Below are 20,631 nucleotides of genomic sequence, written 5' to 3' on the forward strand. Positions count from 1 at the left end.
AATCATGCTATAAATATTAACATGATTTCTAAACATTCTTTTATATTCTCTGTAGAGTAAATGAACATTGGGACCAAAATGCCAACCAATGGGATGATCATCCAGTTGCAACAAATACACAAAGTGTAAGAATCAAATGTCTGTTTAATTTTTGAAACTTTTTTTGTTATAAATTTGCAAGATGTACAAGTAGTTAATATTGGCCTATCTTGGAAAATCTTGACTAATTCATATTTAGCAAAATCCAATGCATTCTGTTAAAAAACATAGAGATATGTCAGGGAAACGTTAGGTCATTGCTTCAAGTTGCTGCATTTCTCTGTTTGCTAAGGAAGAAGGAGCATCTCTCTCATTGCCTGTTTCTGTTGTTCATATATTTTAATTGGTCACACAGCAATTAAATACAGCACACCTTTATTCAGCACTACAGTTCCATACCAGAGACTTCATTATTAGAACTAAATAACAAGAATTAACATTGTCTAATTAAACTACACATGCATTCAATTTCACGGCAGACTCAATTCTTATTCATTAAAATTAATAAACACATTTTCTCCTCTCATTCCAATACCACCCCTTCTTTGTTCTTTGTCTGATGTTTCTTACGGGAACAACCTTGAACAGGCTTGACTCGTGCTTTCCTTTCCTAGAGATTTATCTCACCTCCTATGGCTAAAATCATCATGTTTCTGCAATAACTGTTTTACTGCTACATAACCCATCACTTAACCTTCCCAGTGTTTTATGGCACAACAGTTGTATGTGCAACTCTTGACATTCAATTATTTCCTCTACCCTTAAACACTGCAACCAAAAGCAGTAATATAAACTTGTGATATAATAACATGACTTGACTATACCTTATGCAACAGATACTCAACAAAGGAAGAGTATCACTCTCCCATATTAACCAGGGGCAGGCTTCTTAAAAGACTTTGCATGAAACTTTGTCACCAGTTCGGAGGCTTATACATTATGGCTATGCACCCATTTGCTTTGAGAAAACGGGAAATGCTTCCATTCAATGAAATACTGAAATTTCCTTTTTGTATTTTAGAGCCCAGGCTTTTTTTTTCACTTCAAAATGTTATTTACCACAGGAATGGGGTGAGTTTTGGCTTGCTGTTTGAGTAAGCTGGAATGAAAAATGAGATGTAAATATTTATATGTTTTGGGCAGTTCTAATTCTGTCAGTACATCATAGAATTATACAGTTGGAAGAGATCATCTAGTCCAATCCTCTGCCATGCAGGAATAAAGAATCAAAGCACTCCTGACAGATGGCTATCCAGCCTCTGTTTAAAAAACTCAATACAAGGAGACTCCACTTCACTCCGAGGGAGTGTGTTATACTGTTGAACGGCTCTTACTGTCAGAAAATTCTTCCTGATGTTGAGCTGGAATCTCTTTTCTTGTAATTTGAACCCATTGCTCCGGGTCCTATTCTCTGCAGCAGCAGAAAACAAGCATGCTCCAGCCTCAATATAACACCCCTTCAAATATTTATCATATAACCACTTAACTTTCTCTTCTCCAGGCTAAACATACCCAACTCCCTATGTCTATCCTCATAGGGCATGGTTTCCAGCCCCTTCACCATTTTGGTAGATGATAGATGAAGGGAATTCTGTGGATGTAGCATATCTTGATTTCACTAAGGCCTTCAACCAGTTCCCCCATGATATTCCTGTACACAAGCTAGTAAAATGTGGGCTAGACAATGCACCTGTTAGGTGGAATTGCAACTTGTTGACTGGCTGAACCCAAAGGGTGCTCACAATGGCTCCTCTTCATCCTAGAGAGAAGTAATTAGTGGTTCTGCCCTAGGTCCAGAGCTATTCAACATCTTTATCAATGACTTGGGGTGATAAAATGGAGGACATGTTTATGAAATTTGCAGATGGCACCAAATTATTGCTTGCTAATGTCCCAGAAAACAGGATCAGAATTCAAAATGATCTTAACAGATTAGAGATTTGGGCCAAAACTAACAAAATAAATTCCAACAGAGAGAAATACAAGGTACTACACTTAGGCAGGAAAAAAAATTAAAAGGAACAGATATAACATTGGTGACACAGGATTTGACAACAGTACATGTGAAAGGGATCTGTGACTCTTAGTAGACCACAAGCTAAACATGAGTCAACAATATGATGCCGCAGCTTTAAAAGCCATTATGATCATAGTCTGCATCAACATCCAACTTTTTAAATGGCTAACATCCCCATTTTTCTTCAGCAACAACTCTATTGCCCCCACAACTATTTATAATGCTAGGTCTACTGTTTGTGTAGCAGCCAGCTGGCCAGTGTTTTCTACCTCAGTCATGCCCAGTTTACCTCCATGTGCAAATGTAGGAGCAGCAGCAGCCACTGCACTCAGGGGGGCAGGTACCACTCTGTTCTGCATTAGACAGACCTTATCTTCAATACTGTACCCAATTCTGGTCATCACAATTCAAGAGGGATATTGACAAGCTGGAGCATGTCCAGAGGAGGGTGACCAAAATGGTGAAATGTCTAGAAGCCATGCCCTATAAGGAGCAGCTTAGGGAACTTGGTATGTTTAACTTGGAGAAGAGAAGGTTAAGCGGTGATATTATAGCCATGTTTTAATATTTGAAGTGATATCCTATGAGAATAAAGTAAGCTTGTTTTCTGCAGCTCCAGCAACTAAATGAAAAAAATAATCCACCTACAGGTTAGGAAGAACTTCTTGAAGTAAGAGCAATGGAACTTTCTGTCTCTGAGTGTAGTAAAGTCTCTTTCTTTGGAGGTTTTTAAACAGAGGTTGAATGGACCTCTGTCTGAAGTGCTTTGATTACGCATTACTGCATGGTAGGAGTTGGACTGGATGACCTTTGTGATTTCTCCCAGTTCTGTGATTCTATGAAAAACTTGCCTAAATAAAAAGAATTTTGCTTCCTGGAAAAGAGAGAGAGCAGAGAGTAGGTTAACTCATACTCCCATGGGGGAGAGTAACACACTATGGCAGAGGCCACCAAGGAATGTGCTTCTAAATGTAGTGAGACTTAAAGAGACCCTTCTTTCACAGATCCTGAAATATGGGCAAGCTCATATGGAGAGGTTTGGTCTTTCCATTAGTTTCAGATCCTTTATCAATTATAATGTCATTCAGACTGGGCCTTCGGTGACACACACATTATTACCTGACTTTCATACTTTGCAGGATTACGAACAGGGTCCAAATGTATATGGTGACAACTTTCTGTATGATCAAGGAAATATCCAAGGTGAAATACATGCCAGAGACTGGTCTGACCATCGCAATGAAAATGAAGATAAAAACATGTATGAGATTTCTGGCAGAATCAGTGAAGATGGGTCTGATGATGTGTATCTCAGAGAAGATGGGTATAAAGCTTCTAGCCATTACCAACAAACCAATGCATATCATTTTCCAGAAAACGTAAGACTGTATACAAATGGTCAACAACAAGAATTCAGTAACCAGCACAGCAAAATTGCAAACTTGGTTGATGCTAAGAAGGAACACTTGAAGGTTTGTGGATTAGTTTGTTATCTCTTGTCCCGCTACTGTTCCTTGCCCTATGTTGTAATAACTGGTATTCTAAGCAGAGTATAAAGTGGAATTGCATCCTCAAGATTTGATATTTATAACTTTTGAATAAGAATTCAGCCCATTTGGGGAAGGGGTACGTCTGAACGAGTCCTAAAATCCTATATGTTGGGTCTAAGGCCTGATTGTTTAGAAAGATGAAATGTCTAGAAATTATTTTCAAGTTAAGTGTTTCCAGATTAAATCTCTGATGTGCTCCTTGTACTGCGTTTTGAGTATTTGAATACTGACATTGCAGTTCAAATTACACGTGTGTTAAACTAGATTGGAAGCATGAATGTGCTTATATGTATTCACAGTTTCCTTTAAAGCAGGGATGGGAAGTGTGGCTTTTCAGGTGTTGTTGGACTGCGAGGTCCATCATCTCTCACCTTTGGCTATTCTTCTTAGGATTGCTGGGTGTTATTCTTCCACAAGTGAACACATGCGCCCCATTCGTATTTTGAAACAGTACTACTCAAAGTGTAGGGCCCATATATCCTAAATGCTCCAGAGCCTTTCTGATCTTGGAAGCTAAACAGGGTCAGCCCTGATCAGTACTTGGATGGAAGGCTGCCAACCAATAACAGATACTGTTGGCTATATTTCAGAGGAAGGAACTGAGAAAACCACCCCTGAATATATCTTACCTAAGAAAACCCTATGAAATTCATGGGATCACCATAAGTTGGCAGGCAACTTGAAGGCATACTCTCTCTCTCTCTCTCTCTCTCTCTCTCTCTCTCTCTCTCTCTCTCTCTCAAAGTGGTGCTTCCTGGACTGGTGCTAGTCCCAGAACCATTGGCTGTTGTTCCCAGGAGATTTTACAGAAAAGAAAGAAACAATTGTAGCCAATGACCACAAAAAGCTACTGGTCCATGGCATATTGGAGAAAAAATCACCAACCCCCTGCATTGGATAGCTTGAGAAACCTTGCTTTAAAATACACATAGGTGTAAAGGGGAAAGGTTCGGGGATCTGCTCAGTTGTATTAAAGAGAAGTGTGACTAGGATTTGTTCCTCTTATACAGAATCATAAAATCATAGGAAAGGGTCACAACGGCTATCTCGTCTAATCCCCTTCCTTTCAGGAATACACAGTTAAAGCATTCCTAAAAGTTACCCATCCAACCTCTGTGATTACACATTTTTTTTAACTTGGGCACTGAATGCCTTTAAACAATATAAGAGTCGTTTCATTCTAGTGTTTATTCAGTCTTATGCATTTATGTTACAATTGCAGTTTGGCACTTCAGAAGGAACTACCAAGCAACCTATGGAGCCTTACAAAGTAATATATAAGCCATATGAGAATAACATTCAGCAGCCAGGTTCTGTTTCTCCAGATGCGCCAAGAAGAAACGAAGTGTTTGAAGAAATGCAGCAAGAATTTCTGGGTACTGGTGAGAGTAAGTGTCCAACCTTGATTTTGAGAACAAATTTGATGCTTTTTAATTGACCCAAAAAACCTGGCTTGACTTATTCACAGGTCAGTACTGACTTTAATGCTTATCAAAAAAGGAACTATACCCTTCTCTGAATAGAGTGGCAAAAGGTAAGAGCTTAGTCTGTCCTGGCAGCACCTAAAAGAAGCACTGACCCCTCTCTACTCTCTCTGCCATGACACCACTTCTGACCTTTTTAAAACCCTTGGTGGGAAAATGGCAGTGGTGGCAGCTCTTTGGTGGTTCCCCTCAAAGAAGCACCAACAGGAATTGGGCTTTGAAAGATTTGAATAAGACACTTGTGTATGTTTGTCAGCTTTTTCAGGTTAAAATAAAAATAAAATTAGACAAAGTGAATCACATTAGCGTTGAAGACTAATCACTGCTAACATGGGGGGGAAGCAGATGGGACAATTGCCACGGGACTGCCATGAAACTAGATGCCACATTCCCGAGGGCGTCTGCTACCATGGTCTTGGACAGTCCATGAAAAGGAGAAGTAAGAAACCACTCCTTTTGCGTCTATAATTCCTTCCTCAACTATCCAGCCTTTAGGGTGAGCGAAAATAGTTATGCCTGCTGGAATTTTGTGACTTCTTTATCATTATTTTCCTTTCCTTTGTTCTTTACTCCCTTTGTTTCATTCCCCCAGGTTTTACTCTTGACTTATCCATGGGTCATATCAAAATCTATAATTTTGTTCCCAAAACCTGCCTTTCATTGACATGAGGTCAATTTATAATCGAGTATATACAATATCTCTGTCCGCCAGTAATAATATTTGGGCAACGCCAAGTTCTGTTGCAGTATGGGTAAAAATTACCCAGCTATAGCCAAAACAATGTACATTGCAGAGTATAAAAACAAAACCCCCCAGTTATTAACATTAGCAGAGCACTGGCCACTTTTCACACTTAAAAAGAAAACAATCATACAGTTGATTCATCCAAAGTTCCTAGAGGCTTTTGTATTCAGTTATAATATATATGCATTATAATACAGCATCCACCCATGCACACACACATATACACACACAGCTCTCTGACTTATAATCAACTTCAAAGTCTGTTTCATAGCTCCAAACTTAATCCACACACAGAGCAATCAAACACACTGCTGCTTCAACCCATAACTCTCAACCAGCTGAACAAGTTGTCAACTCTCAATTGTCACCTGTCAATCAGAATATTTTTCTGTTGTTTAAAGACATATTACACCTACAACCTCTTACCTGCCAATCAAGTGGTAAGTAGAATTTGGTATGGGGAGCAACCAGTTCTGTAGCTTACCGAGAGTTCTGCATCATGATTAAGCAAAGGGTTCTAGGGCAGGGACCTCAATGTATTAACCCACGAAGATTTTAAAAAAATCATTTATTTGAAGCCTCATGTCCAGACTGTAGTAATTGATATTTAAATAGATATGACAGTGTCGTTTTCACTTAATTGTTTGAACTGTTATAGTGAGATAGTTGAAGTGCTAAGCAGTAGAATTACAGTATTGTTGTCACAGGTGTTTTTGGGTATTGGATAGGAGGAGCTATGTAAAATGGTATAGGGAACCCTTCGCCCTTCAGATGTTCGGGACTGTGCTTCTTCATAATTCATTGCCATTTCGTCCAAAACTAGGGAAGGTCTACAAGTTTCCTACTTCCTTTTCTGTTTAACAAACGAAAACACAAAATTCAAGATATAGCTGACAGGATTTATAGTAAAGTTCATTAATTCTGCTGAGATACAGTGGTACCCCGGGTTACGAAATTAATCCGTTCCGCGGAGCCCTTCGTAACCCGAAAGATTTCGCAACCCGAAAAAGCCATAGGCGCTAGCGCTAAAAGCCGCGATTTCGTGCGAAATAGCGCCGAAAAGCACCAAAAAATTTTTTCGTAAGCCGAAAAAAAAAACGTAACCCGGAACAGTTTTTTCCTATGGGATTTTTTCGTATCCCGGGAATTTCGTAAGGCGGTGCTTTCGTATCCCGGGGTACCACTGTATATTTATTTCCTTCAAGAATGCTATTTTGTGGCTTGATTTATGTAAGTTGAGAATACCATGCACATTCTAATTCCTGACATTTGAAACTATCTGTATTGACAGATTCTTCTGAAAACATGCAGATTCTACAACTTCAGATTATTAATAAAGCAAAAGAACGAAAACTGGAGGAACTTAACAAACAGCTGGAAGATAGAGCACAGCAGATTAGATATCTGTCTCATCAGCTTGCTATTGTGAAAGGTAAATGCCAATCTTGGAGGTAAGGTTTGCAGAGGGTGAGTTGCATCCATTTGGAGGCTCATTGGAAGTAAAAGATGAAAATGGGGAAGATGTGAGGTTTTTTCTTGTTCTGAGGTAGGATGGGAGTATCAATACTTCAGTTAACTGGAGTAAAGTATGGCATGCTTGCAGTAATTGAAAAGCCACATATCTGTCTCCCACCCACCACCAAGTTCTAGACAGTTTGTAACCCTCTTTATAGTTGCCAAAAAACTAGTTAATATGTAATTCAAGTACTAGGGTAGCCAAATAAGATGGGTTATCTGGTAATATCCATGCCCAGTGCTTCCATGGGCATTGTTCCATAGAGTGTACACATATATCTATTGTGAGTTGCTTTCTTGGCTCAAAAGGTGACATTGATTTGGGTGTGGGTGTGTATATAAATGTTAATTGAACACTATTGGCTATTTTCCGTCTGGTAGCCATGATATTAATATCCATGATCTATCATCTCTCTTAGATGATAGAAGACTGAGAAGTTTACGTTAAACAAAATCATGGAACTTTGCTAATAAAACAAATAGAAGTGAGCCAATAGAAGTTTATTAAGAAAAATAAACAAGGAGCCAAACTATTGGCTTTCATTTCTGTTTTTAAAATATTTTTATATATTTTAATGCTTATATACCTGGGTTTGGAAACACATTATGTCTGCCTTCTTCCTCTGATATTCACTGCATTTGTAGTGTTTGTCACATTTCTTGTGATTTAGAGCTTGCTGTATTTAATGTTATTGTTGGCCTCAGATCTACTTTAACCTTGGCTGGCACTACTTGGTTATTACATTGAAGTCTCAGGTTGAATCTGAAGCAGATGCCATTCAGAATTAGCTTTGTCATTTCTCTTTTTTGATCGATGAAAATATCAAACAAATGTTGGTGTTTTAATCTTTTCTTGGCCAAAGATATTTTGCAGTTTTTGAAAAAATGATGTATTGCAGTGGTATAAATATGTCTTTATTTTGTACAGATGAAAAGGATGGCATGTGTCTCAGTCTTCAGGAAAGTCAAAAAAACTATCAGAATGGCAAGGAAATAGAAATTCAACTTGAAGGCCAAATAAAAGCACTCAAAACCCAAATTCAAACACTAACTACCAACGAGGAGCAGGTAGATTAACAAGTTTATTTCTTTTCATTTTTAAAAATTCTGTTGATGTTCACATCATAACATATTTGCAACTGCTTGTGAAGGAACACTTAGGGTGAAGTGTGAGTTGAAACATAATTGTACTTGACATGAACACAACATATGATTTAGGTAAAAACCCTGAGGTGTCAGGCTGTGGATAATAGGGCTCTGTTTCCCCACTCTGCCCATTTCCACCCAAGCATATACACATACATACATTCCCATCTCCTCTACCCATCAAAGGGATAAGGTAATAAGCCTGCTCGGGATATAAAAGAAGACATCACACTATCTGTTTGCTATTGCAGCAATGCGGTGGGACACTGCTTTTCTAGAATTCTTCAGTTCTCTCCCCAACTCCATCCCAGTTCCCAGCTATGATAAGTCCATAGTGCTCTTGGGATCTAACTGTAGATAATGAGAAGAAGTCATGTTACAGCGCTTCAGTTTTCTTTCCTTCCTTCCCTGGTTTTCAGCAATTTTGAAGTGCTTATGAGATATTTGTGATGGTAGCTTGAAGTGGCTGAGATTGGTACATGGCAGGCTGACATTATTATTGGTTACTTATACTCTTCAAACCCACTACTCCAGGTCCTGAGCATGATAGGGAACATCACACAGATCAGTTCTATTGCACTGAAATGCATGCATGCTGAGGAGATGGAAGTGGAGCTGCCTTTTTTAAATTTAGTAATGCAGTTCACTTTACTTTTGATGCATAAAGAAAGTGTAATGATACCATGGGATAGACGGTTATTGGCCTGCAGATGTTCTTGGGCTGCCACTCTCATCAGCGCTTGACAGCATAGCCAATTGTGGGGATTGCTGGAAGTTGTAATCCAGAAACATCTGAAGAGTCAGAGTTGTCCACCCCTTCACTTTCCTCTGTTGGCACATGTGGGGTAGTACCTGTTCAGCAGCATTTTCTCCCAGGACATGTGTAAAACTGTAATAAAGACTTGATTGATAAAGAATGGTTGATTGTTGTACTAGTACATCAGCTCAAATTCTACAAGCATAGATGTTTTTCTCTTTTTTACTGGATGTTTAGAATGGGTTTCTTTGTGGAATTTTATCTTGATTTACATTGATGATGACTTGTGTCAAAGGAAGTCACAGAATCATTTTGATATGGTATAACTAATACATGTGGTGTTTTTGGTAGCTGATCAAAAAAGCCAAAATAGCAGAAGTTGCTATGGAAAGCATGCAGCAGCAGCTCTTGGAACTTCGGCGGTCTGATGCTCTTCAGCGTGCAAGAGAGCAGCACGAGGCTGTTGTCGCAGCACTCAAACAGAAATATGAAGAACAAGTCATGTCTCTGCAGCAGAAACTTGATGCTAGCCATGTAGCACTGCAAGAGCAGGTCAGACTCTGTTGTTTGTAGAAGCAAATATATCAAAAAGAGTAGTTGTGAATGTTGGCTTGGAAGTAAGTTCCAGTATGACCAATGGAATTTATACCTAGATAGTGTTGTATAGGAATTTGGGGGACTGTAGTTGTGGATCAGATGCGACATGTTTACAGATCCTGGCATTGTAAGGTCTTAGTCGTACTTGTGCAGATAATGTCAATTTATAGATATATAAATGGTTTCCTTGCAATATTGGACAATCCACCACTTGAAATGAGCCAGGTGACAATATAGAACTAATACATGGTTTAGCATTCTTTCATTTGCCTGAGAAACATACAACTAGATTTTTATTTAAGTTAATAGAACTATTTTCTGAGTTTTCAAGTCATGTAAAACAATAAAGATAATTTTTTGCTACTGAAGACTTCCTTTATTGAACCCTGCCAAATTTAGTATTAACTTGCTTAGAGAGGTCTCAACCTTAGTTTTATAAATTAGGAGTGGAATCTAGTGATAAATCGCTAGGCGATTTGTAGTATATTGGCAAGGATTTTTGATTCCCTTCTCTTCCTTTTATCTAAATAGTACTGCTGAAGTACTTTTGGTACTCAAGTACAAATTCCTGGGCTCAGAATTTTTAATTGTAATTGTAGGCCTTCTGCCTGAGGTTTCCACTAGTGGATCTCTGATGTAAAGTAAAAATATTCAGTAAATACCAGAAATGATAATATTGGACCATGGTTTATTGAACAAAATTAAAGTGAGCCATGCAGTTGTCTCCTTGTAACAATATCTCTTTCCTTTGAATTACAATCAAATCTTGATTAGGAGGGAGCTCTTAAATCATGGTTTTCTGCTTTGGATGTCATGAAGAACTGTGGTTTAAGCAAGTCAAGATAGTCTTGTCAAACAGAAATGCAGAAGGGGAGGGTGAGCAAACCACAGATGCATGGCTTGCTCCTGAGCCAATTAACCATACCTTATTGGATTGGGAAATGTTGGCATCTGAATTGCATCAAAATGTCATTTTGTATATTTATATTTTTAAAAATCCCAATGTTACAGAAGGAGAAAAAAAAGAAGTATGCTTTTCTTGTAATCTTTAACTTTATTGGGATGGCCATGTATGCTACATGCCAGATAACACAGTATATCTTATCAGACAGAACTTTGCTGCCATCTAAAGGAACACGTGAAACAACTTGAAAGAACTCTTGAAGAAAGCAAATTAGAAAAAAATGAAATGATTAGTCGGCTCTCAAGAAGCCTAGAAGAAAGTCAAAATCAATGTGCAAATCTCCTACAGACAGGTATGTCCTCTTGGCCTTATTTTTGTCAGTAAATCCTAAAATGAGAAACTCCAGAAATTTAAATAAGCATTTGCGTGAAGTCTTGAAGTGGTGTTTAAATGGTCATGATGGAGGTGCAGTTATCTGGCAAGTGGGTCAATTGCTTTGAGTACCAGATATTTTATACAAAAGGATTTACATCAGATTTTTTCTTAGATTGGCAGAAGAAGCACTTGGACCAGAAATCTGGTATACCTAAGTGAAAAGTGGCTTCTTGTGAGGATGGAAAGTTGTAAGAGAGGAAAACTATAAATTAAGTTTGTATAATAAAAGTAAATAAGTGTGACAGGCAATCCTTAAGTGACATTCTCCCTGCCAAATCTAGACTGAAAAATATTCCTGCTGGCTAAAGAAATCTTGTGAAACGCTTCTGCAAGAGTCATTAAATTCGCAACTGTACACACTAAGACATTTTGTTCCTTTAAAAAGGTTCTTTTTTTTAAACTTCAGTCTATTACCAAGTCGGCCTTGTTCCTCTTGTTGTCTGGCATGGTTTCACAGTTTCCGTTAGCTTAAAGGAAAGCAAATATTAGACACATTATAGTTACTCATCATTATTTTCATTTTGAAGAGAAGGAAAACCCCTAAAATAAATCTACATCAGTCTGAAGTGCTGGAAAAGTTGCTCTTTTAAATGGTGAGCTTGAATATCTTCCATTAAAATTTAGCCACATTGTCAATACTTTCTTCTAGGTAACTAACATTTTAGTACATTTTTAAAGGACAATTGGAAATGCTACCTCAGTAAAAAGAAGGAAGTAGGAGGGGGGAAAAAAGGAAATGCAGTGGCACCTTTAAGCTTTTGTTTTTTAAGCACAAGTTTTTGTTGATAGAAACCTACTTATTTGGATGCGGAGAGCCAGTGTAGCACTGTAGTTTGAGTGTTGTACTACAACTCTGGAGACCAGGATTTGATTTCTGCTAAGCCATGAAACCTGCTGTATGATCTTAGGCAAGTCAGACTCTCTCAGCCTCAGGGGAAAGCAATGGCAAACCTCATTTGAACAAATCAAATCAAGCAAAACAAATTGTCAAGAAAACTCATTATAGGGTTACCATAAGTTTGAAATGACTTGAAAGCACACAACAACAACAACAACAACCTGCTGGGTTTATAGCTACACAAACTCATGCTAAAATAATAATAAAAAAGTCTTAAAGGTGCCACCACATTTATTTATTTTCCCCCCTTCCCTTCTGCTTTATTTTGCAAGAGACTAACATGGCTACTTCTTTTCAGACTGCCTTACGAAAGGTCACTTGGGTTTTTTCTCTTTAACAATTCTTATGTGATTTTTAAAAAGTAATTTCAGTTATTTCTCTCCAGGCTGGGTAAAGGAAACAAATCAGTTACGTATGCAGCTTCAACAAGCTCAGTCTGCCCACTTAATAAGTACTGAAATGAACAAGGCTCTGCAGGTTTGTTTATTTTCCTCTTGAAATATTGTAAAAGATTTGCTTGGACTAGTACAAAAGTGATAGAAGAATTTCCAAAAGAAAAGTGCCTACAGTAAAGAATGTTGTTTTTATATGCCTTCCAAATTGTTTCCAACTTATGTTGTCCCTATTATGGCATTTTCTTGGCATGATTTGTTCAGAGGAGGATTGCCTTTGCCACCTTTTCAGGCTGAGAAAGTGTGACATGCCCAAGATCACCCAGTTGGCTTCTGTGGCTGAGTGGGAATTTGTAGTTGTAGTCCGACTTTCAAACCACTACAGCAGGCTGGTAAAGAATATGACTCTGAATTTATAAGATGCATATTCCACTTTTCTACATGTGTGCCATCAAGTCCCCTGTCAATTTAAGGCAATCTCATGAATTTTTATTAGGCAAGGAATACTCGGAGGTGGTTTGCCTATTCCTTCCTCTGAAATATCACCTACATCATCTGGAATTTGGTGGTGGTCTCCCATCAAAGTACTAACTGGGGCTGATCCTGCTTAGTTTGCGAGATCACCCTTTAGACTGTTTATCCCCACCCCTTATCTTTTTAAAAAGAGAAACAATGTTTTTACTTATAAAGGCTGTCCAGCAAGTTCATTGTGGAAGTGAAATGTGAGGCCACTTTAAAATGTCATTTAAATTTATGTAACAGAGAAAAAGGCACAATTCACCTTGACAGCCACTAGCTCTCTATATAGTTCTGGGAGCTTGGCTAGTAGGCAAGGCCATATGGGGTGGTGAAAGAGGCAGCATAAGGGGAGCTTGGGTCAGTTGAGTTAAACTTCCCCAGCCCCAGATAATGTTTTCGGAGAGTTCGTTTGGTCACGGTTGCGGGTCTGTTGGGATAAGTGTCAGAACTAGTTCAACTCTAACCCCAGACTCAGTAAATCAGGCTTCTGTGGATGATCAGCAAGCTTTTAATTCCTGAAGTTACAGAGATGCAGCTAGTCGGGCGTCCTGGACAGAACTGAAACCTAAGTACACATACATCAAACATTAGTCTATCATTAGCTCCACTTTACAAAATTGGTAGACTCAATCATTTCACGATTCTAAAAATAGTTGGTCTTCTTTAGTTGTTTTTAGTTCTTTCCCAGGCCAGCATTGCCTAGTTGTTCTAACTGTTGCAGCAGTTGATAACAGAGCCCTGAACAAGCCGAAAAGGAAAAACACCCCTATGCGTTTCTTTACCAAGAATTCAGCAAAGCCCAATTACCGTATTCAACCCCCCTCTTTAAAACTGCCTATGTAGTCTATGTAGTTAATATATTTAAAATATATAAAAGCACACATTTTATTAGCTCTATAACCATTAATCCAACTAACAACAAATCTGCATCCCCCCCCAAGATAACACAAACCAGTTTTCACACACAATATCAGCTAGCAGGAACAATGTATCATATTATGAATCTATAGCTATTTATAACACTATATATCAAAAGCATAAATATGTCCACCAACCTAACAGCAGTCCTACACAATACATCAGACTACCAAGTTTGTATCAAATGTATATCAGTTAGCACATATATCATATAAAATATATATTAGTTAAGTCACCTGATGTAAACTATTATATCCTTTTCATCCCACAGCATATTCATATAAAGCAAAACCTCCAAGTAAGGCATCATGACATAATGTCATACCTTCCTGTTGAAACCATGCATATCAGAATATCATACATCACAGTTAGATCAAATACATGATAAGATCCCCCAGCACAGGATTAGCCCAATCCTGATAGCAAGGCTGTTTGGTTGGTGTGAGCTGGGTGAAGTCTTGCTTACTTCTATGCTCTACTGTTTTCTCTACATTACTTGTATGCTCTACATTGGCACTAGCAAGATTTAAGGCATACTTAACAGTCATTCGTCTGACTCCATTTTCTTGAGTTCCAGAAATCATATTACTGTTGTCTCTGAGAGGTCATCCCTAAAAGCTTACATGTAATACTGTGTCATACTTTGATTCTTTCAAGAATCTACTTGTTATAACATCTGTCACCCTGAAATTATTCCATAATTAATTTTAAGACATTTTTAAGTAGCCCTCTCAGAGCAAGCTACAGTTGAATAACTTCTCTGAAAGGGCAATTTCAAGAAGCTTGACATGCGTTTCTGTTTTGACTACCGTATATGTTTCCCATAATCTACATGCTTTCAGATGAGTTATCTGTTTCCCAGGCATAACAGCAAATAATCTTGTTATTATTTAAGGTTATAACCAATTTAATGTGGCACGAGTTTCTCTCAGCTAGAGTTCACTTCATCTGATCCATGTATTCAAAGTGCATATTTATAGTGACCCATTCATAGTGTTTATGTTAACATTGTATAGAAATTATTAATTATACAAACTGGCAAATGTGAGCAAATATTTCCCAATAAAGAGTCACTGTATATTTGTCGTAAACAGAAGCATAAAGATTCAACTCTGATGGCACTTGATCCTGCTTCATTGTTGAAATGAAGAAAATGTGTGGATCTGTTCAGTGGTATGAGAAATCCCAGTGGTGTCCAGTGTGGGAATAGTTAAATAAATGTTTAAGAGATAAAGAAAATTCATAACTGTACATCCAGCTGTTATTAGTTCATATGCCTAAGAGATAATGTCAGAAGTTACATTTAGAAGTTTGCATTCTGACTACAGTTGCCCCCTCCGTTTTCGCGGACCTGGAATCTGCGTCCCTCAGAAATACACGAGAGGCAAATGGAGGGCGACACACTGGGTTGCGCACCTGAGGCACGTGTGCGGCAGCGCATGCAGGAGCATGCTGCCATTGCAGTCAGTAGAGGGACTCCAATATTGGTGGTTTTCTGTTTTTGCAGGGTGTGTGGTCCAGCATGGCTCACCTGTGAAAATGGAGAGGCGGCTGTACTTGTGTGTATGTGCCTTCAAGTCATCTATTGACTTATGGTGACTCAATAAATGTAGGATAATTCTGTTATCAGCCTAGCCACTGGTATCAGTAGATTTATATTATTAGGTTGTGCTGGATTTGCTTATCCCTCTCTAATTTCTACATTTTAGGAAGAGCTAAAGGAACAAAAAGAAGAAATTTTTTATATGAATCTGCAGCAAAACATGGTGTGTTTCTCAGTAACCCACATGAAGGATTGAATGAAATGTCTGATTCTTATGTTGATTTGGGTATTAAAAAGATCAACAAGAAAACAAGGCTGCACAGGTATGGAATGAAAACTTTTCTGATTTTTTTACAAGAATTAAACAGTGAAATGTTGCTCAAATCATATCATATATGCCCCCATTATACATTAGCTGTTCCAGTAAAACTGTTGTTGTGTTATACGGCTAACTGTAATGCCATTTTTTAAAATCCTATTTTTACATGGGGCTTACTCTCGTCTTGCATTTAAGGGACTGATCTGGCTAACGTGCATAGTGTTAGCAATGCTATAGGACCAGGTGTTTCCAGTTCATTTTCTGAATACCTAAAATCCGCTCCATGATATGATACATTTTTTTTCAGATTTGCACTAAGATTTACACAGATACACTAAGTAGCATTCACTTAAATATATGTAAAAAAAATAAAGCCATAATTAAAACGTGAAAATAAGAACACTGGGAAAATGAGACATCAGAAAGCAAGTAATAACCATGAATTATTTCAGTGGTAGAGAGTGCTCCAGACTGCTGGTCTGCTTAAATGTGCTCTTCAGTAGCTTCTGAAAAACTAACAGAGAAGTAGTAAATGAGGAGATTATTTTTTATTATGATTGCAGTGTCGATTGATAAAATATGAGTTATGGTAAGGAGTTAAAATGTTGATCACAGTTCAGCTCTACAAGACAAGTTGAAATTTAGTGGACCTTGCAAGTTGGCATGCAAACTCTCCACTTGTAGTTTTGACATGGAGTAAGCTGCTGTCTTAAGCTATTTAAACGTGACATATAAATCAACCTCATGTTTAAGTTGAGGGCAGGTTTGGGGGCCAAAATTATGGACTTATATTTGAACTTTGGAGAAGCTGAGGATAAAACATTGGGGTCCAGCATAGGGTTTCTTAGATTTATAGCAGCTCTTTGGCATTTCTCCACTGTGCCAAACAGAGGTTGATTCTCTGCCATGTCAGAGAAATGTGAAAGAGTCACTGTCAATGCCTTTTTTCTTCCCAGGCATTGTAAAAGGCTACTTGAGACAGTAGAAGAGATTGATCTTATTTTTTAAAGGTTCCTCTGGGACAAACTATGACAAGAGCTCCCCACCCATAATAAAGACCTTTAGCTAACCCTGTGATGCAGCAGTTCAAAAAACCAATGGGATTCTAGGCTGCCACAAGAGAGATATAGTGTCTAGATCAAGGGAAGTAATAGTGCCACTGTATTCTGCTTTGGTCAGGCCTCACCTGGAATAATGTGTCGAATTCTGGGCACCGCAGTTTAAAACTGAGAAGCCGGAGCGTGTCCAGAGGAGGGTGACAAAAATGGTGAAAGGTCTGGAAACCATGCCCTATGCGGAGAGACATAGGGAGCTGGGTATATTTAGCTTGGAGAAGAGACGGTTAAGAGGTCATATGATAGCCTGTTTAAATATTTGAAGGATAGAGCATGCTTGTTTTCTACTGCTTCAGAGCAATGGATTCAAACTACAGGAAAAGAGATTCCATCTCAACATTAGGAGGAACGTCCTGACAGTAAAGGCTGTTCAACAGTGGAACACACTCCCTTGGAGTGTAGTGGAGTCTCCTTCTTTGGAGGTCTTTAAACAGAGGCTGGATGGCCATCTGTCAGGGGTGCTTTGATTGTGAGTTTCTGCATGACAGAATGGAGTTGGACTGGATGGCTCTTGTTGCCTCTTTCAACTCTATGATGCTATGATTCTTTGATTCCATGAAACTAATTTCTCCCTCCTGACTTAAAAAACCCTCAACAGTCCTACAGAGCATAAAGAAGCAGACAGAGGACTTTCTAAAGATGAGATCATCTTAGAGTTAAAGGATGAAATGGAACGTTTGCTGAGAAGTAACAAATCGAAGAGGAACCGAGTTTCTCAGTTGCAAAATGAGCTTGAAGATTGCCAGAGGACAATAGATGAGTTGAAGCAGCAGCTGGTGAAAACAAATGTTCATGAGGTTTGTTTGTTTTTCATATGTTTAGAAACATAGATGTTATTTCCTCCACCTTGCTACAACTGAAGAGGCTTTTTTTGTGTGTGTGCCTTCAAGTGACTTGTCACCTTTCGACTTATGCTGGTCATATGGGTTTTCTTAGGCAAGGAATACTTAGAGATGGTTTTGTTAGTTCTTTCCTCTGAATGTAGCCTTTAGGATACAGTTGGCCCTCACAACCACAGATGCAGCAAACCATAGTTCGAAAATATTCACACACACAAAAATTTCTAAACAGCAAACCTGGATTTTGCCATTTTATATAAGGGATGCCATTTTACTACACTATTGTATATAATGGGCTTGAGCATCCACCGGGGGTCCTGGAACCAAACTCTAGCGGATACTGAGGATTTGCTGTTCAACACCATCTGCAAAATTGTGTGAGTTCTACCCTTGATATAAACAGACACTCATGATAACATAACTTCAGAATTTCTAGTGAGGTGCTGTTCATTCTGCCCCTTGTGGAGCTAGTATCCATAATATGCTGTGGGTTTCTATGGCCAAAGCATTGCCTGTGGGAAGCCCACAAGTAGGACATGGTGTGCAACAGCACCAGTGCCACCTTTACCTCATCTGTATTCTTCAGCAACAAACATAACAGAATCATACTTGTTCTGGCTGGTACAGTCAGCCCTCCTTATCCATGGATTTTTTTATCTACAGATTCAAGCATACACAGCTTGAAAATATTCCAAAACAGTATAAATTCCAAATAGCAAACCTTGATTTTCCATTTTATATATGGTACACCATTTTGCTTGGCCATTATATTTAATGGGACGTGAGCATCCACAGGTTTTGTTACTCAAGGGGGATCCTGGAACCAAACCACAGCAGATAACAAGGTCCCACCGTATATCTCCCTTTAGCTAAATAAGAAAAAGGTACCTAGTATATACAGCCAGCTTGGTGTGATAGTTTGAGCGCTGAACTGAGTGACCTTGGGCAGATCACACTGTCATAGCCTCAGAAGAAGGCAAAGGCAAACCTCCTCTGAACATACTTTGCCAAGAAAATACCATGATACCTTGAGATTCCCATATGTTTGAAGCAACTTGAAAGCACACAACAATAACCTAGCATATAGGATATTGAAGTGGATATAAAATAATCCAAATCCACAGTGCTGCAGTTCAGGCCTTTTTCTGTAGTTGTGCTCTCTGGGGCAGCAGAGGATGTATTATTGCTCTCTTCTGTGTTTGAAGACTGCTATCATGTTTCTGAGAATGAATGTGCTGTAGTGGTTTGAGTGTTAGACTAGGACTCCTAATATGGTATAGGAGGAGGTCATTGAGGTGGGGTGACACAATGAGTTTAATGCACTGCATTACACCAACCCTAATGATTCCACTGTGACCTACTTGCTTCACCCTAGTATGTATAGCTTTGGGATATACAGTTTTATATTTTAGCTTGCCTGTCTGCCACATATTAAGTTGGATCTAGCATAAATAGCAATCAAGGTTGGAATGGGAGGAAATTCCAGTTGAGATTCTGGCAAGCTGCCCTGAACCCCATCTTGGGAGAAAAGCAAGATATCAATTCAGTAAATAAACGGACCAATTTTATAGCCTCTTGAGTTGCATGAAAAATCAAACAAAAAAAAGTGTGTGTGTGTGTGTGTGCCTTCAGCAACTGATCTTCAGCCAAAGCATGTGTTCATTGCGCATAAATTAAGAAACATTATGCAAAGGGATCTTGTAAGCACCTTTGAGATTAAGAAAGAAGCATGAGCTTTTGTAGACTTGAGTCTTGAAGAAGTAGGCTCAAGTCTACAAAACCTGCAGCTCCTTTTGCACACTGATTTTCCAGACTAACGCAGCTAGGTCTTTGACGTAAGAGCATGTCTTTGCGCATGTACTGAATGACTTTCCTTCACTATTGAGAAAATGCAAGCTCCGTCTCTTTGTCTCTACTTTAAACTAGAAGAATGGCTTTAGGGGATGAAAGTAATTATGCCTGAGTCAGCTTGAGCTCTAGTAGTTTTCATTTCAGAAATAAAGCCCTGCCCTGAAATATTCTGCACACAGGAGGGGTTTTTCAATGGTGCGTGTGTCGAGACAACCTTTTAGCTCGGTTCAGGTTGTTTAAACCCTTGACATGTCTTCCATCTTCAACGCAATTCTTCATCGTTCCCAAACTTCCCTTGCTCTTTCCTGTAAGATGTTCTTCCCAGCAGGTCTTCTACTGGACCCACCTTTCTTACATCTTCATCTGGGCTTTGTTAATAGTCCATGGTCCGAATTTCTGGAAGTGGTTTGTGGTGCCTGGGTTTCTGTTTCTCTTAGAGAAGATCCTTGGGTCGGCCTTGTCTCACACCGGAGGGCTGTCCATCGTGGAAGTCAACCTCTTGCCCTCAAAAGTTTGTTCGTCAAAGAATGGGACCAAAAGAAACGCAGATAAACTGTGATGGATAACATGAACAAAAAAGTGGGATCCTTTGATGGAAAAGCAAAGAACGTCTAGAGCAGTGGTTCCCAAACTTTGGTCCTCCAGACGTTTTGGACTTCAGCTTCCTGACTGTTAGATTTGTGGGAGTTAAACTCCAAAACAGATTTTGTAGTTTAACTCCAAAGTTTAGGAACCGCTGATTTAGAGAAAAGGGGAAGAAAGAGGAAATTTTATTTTGGGAAAGCCATCCGAAGTGTTTGTATGTAGGGAGCGGGTGGAACCAATCCTAATGTCTTTGGCGATGCCAAACCAAAGGTATTTGACATAAGCTGTCTGTCCTTCTTGTGCAGGTGAGTCACCTGGTGATTCAGAGGCCTCCCTTTTTCCACTACAAGCCTGGTGACTGTATCTAAACATCCCTGCCATAGCCAAATACGAGTGGCATCCCTTCACCATCAGTAGCGCTCCGGAGCAAAGAGGTAAGCGGCCGTCCAGAAAGCAGCCGGGA

The 20,631-nt window shown here is 38.9% G+C and overlaps 1 protein-coding gene across 1 annotated transcript; it reads left to right on the forward strand.

Moving 5' to 3' along the window:
* The first annotated feature begins 60 nt into the window (after nt 1–60).
* Nucleotides 61–20,522, forward strand: LOC149307271 (centrosomal protein of 152 kDa-like). The gene is made up of 11 exons (XM_089539160.1): nt 61–125; nt 3,196–3,528; nt 4,829–4,994; nt 7,127–7,267; nt 8,279–8,418; nt 9,605–9,805; nt 10,959–11,106; nt 12,473–12,564; nt 15,626–15,782; nt 17,492–17,690; nt 20,474–20,522. The coding sequence occupies exons 2-9, from the start codon at nt 3,316–3,318 to the stop codon at nt 15,713–15,715; spliced, it is 1,191 nt and encodes a 396-aa protein (XP_089395286.1). The 5' UTR covers nt 61–125; nt 3,196–3,315; the 3' UTR covers nt 15,716–15,782; nt 17,492–17,690; nt 20,474–20,522.
* The last annotated feature ends 109 nt before the right edge of the window (nt 20,523–20,631 follow it).

The sequence above is a fragment of the Sceloporus occidentalis genome, unplaced genomic scaffold (assembly GCF_023333645.1).
Source record: "Sceloporus occidentalis isolate IW3139 unplaced genomic scaffold, rSceOcc1.0.p SCAF_9, whole genome shotgun sequence".
In the NCBI taxonomy this organism is placed as follows: domain Eukaryota; kingdom Metazoa; phylum Chordata; class Lepidosauria; order Squamata; family Phrynosomatidae; genus Sceloporus; species Sceloporus occidentalis.

Excerpts from the sequence above, each read along its gene's own strand:
- LOC149307271 (XM_089539160.1), top strand. The coding sequence starts at position 3,316 with ATGTATGAGATTTCTGGCAGAATCAGTGAAGATGGGTCTGATGATGTG. Across the intron at positions 3,529-4,828 it reads CTAAGAAGGAACACTTGAAG|TTTGGCACTTCAGAAGGAAC; the intron begins GTTTGTGGATTA and ends TTACAATTGCAG. Across the intron at positions 11,107-12,472 it reads TGCAAATCTCCTACAGACAG|GCTGGGTAAAGGAAACAAAT; the intron begins GTATGTCCTCTT and ends ATTTCTCTCCAG.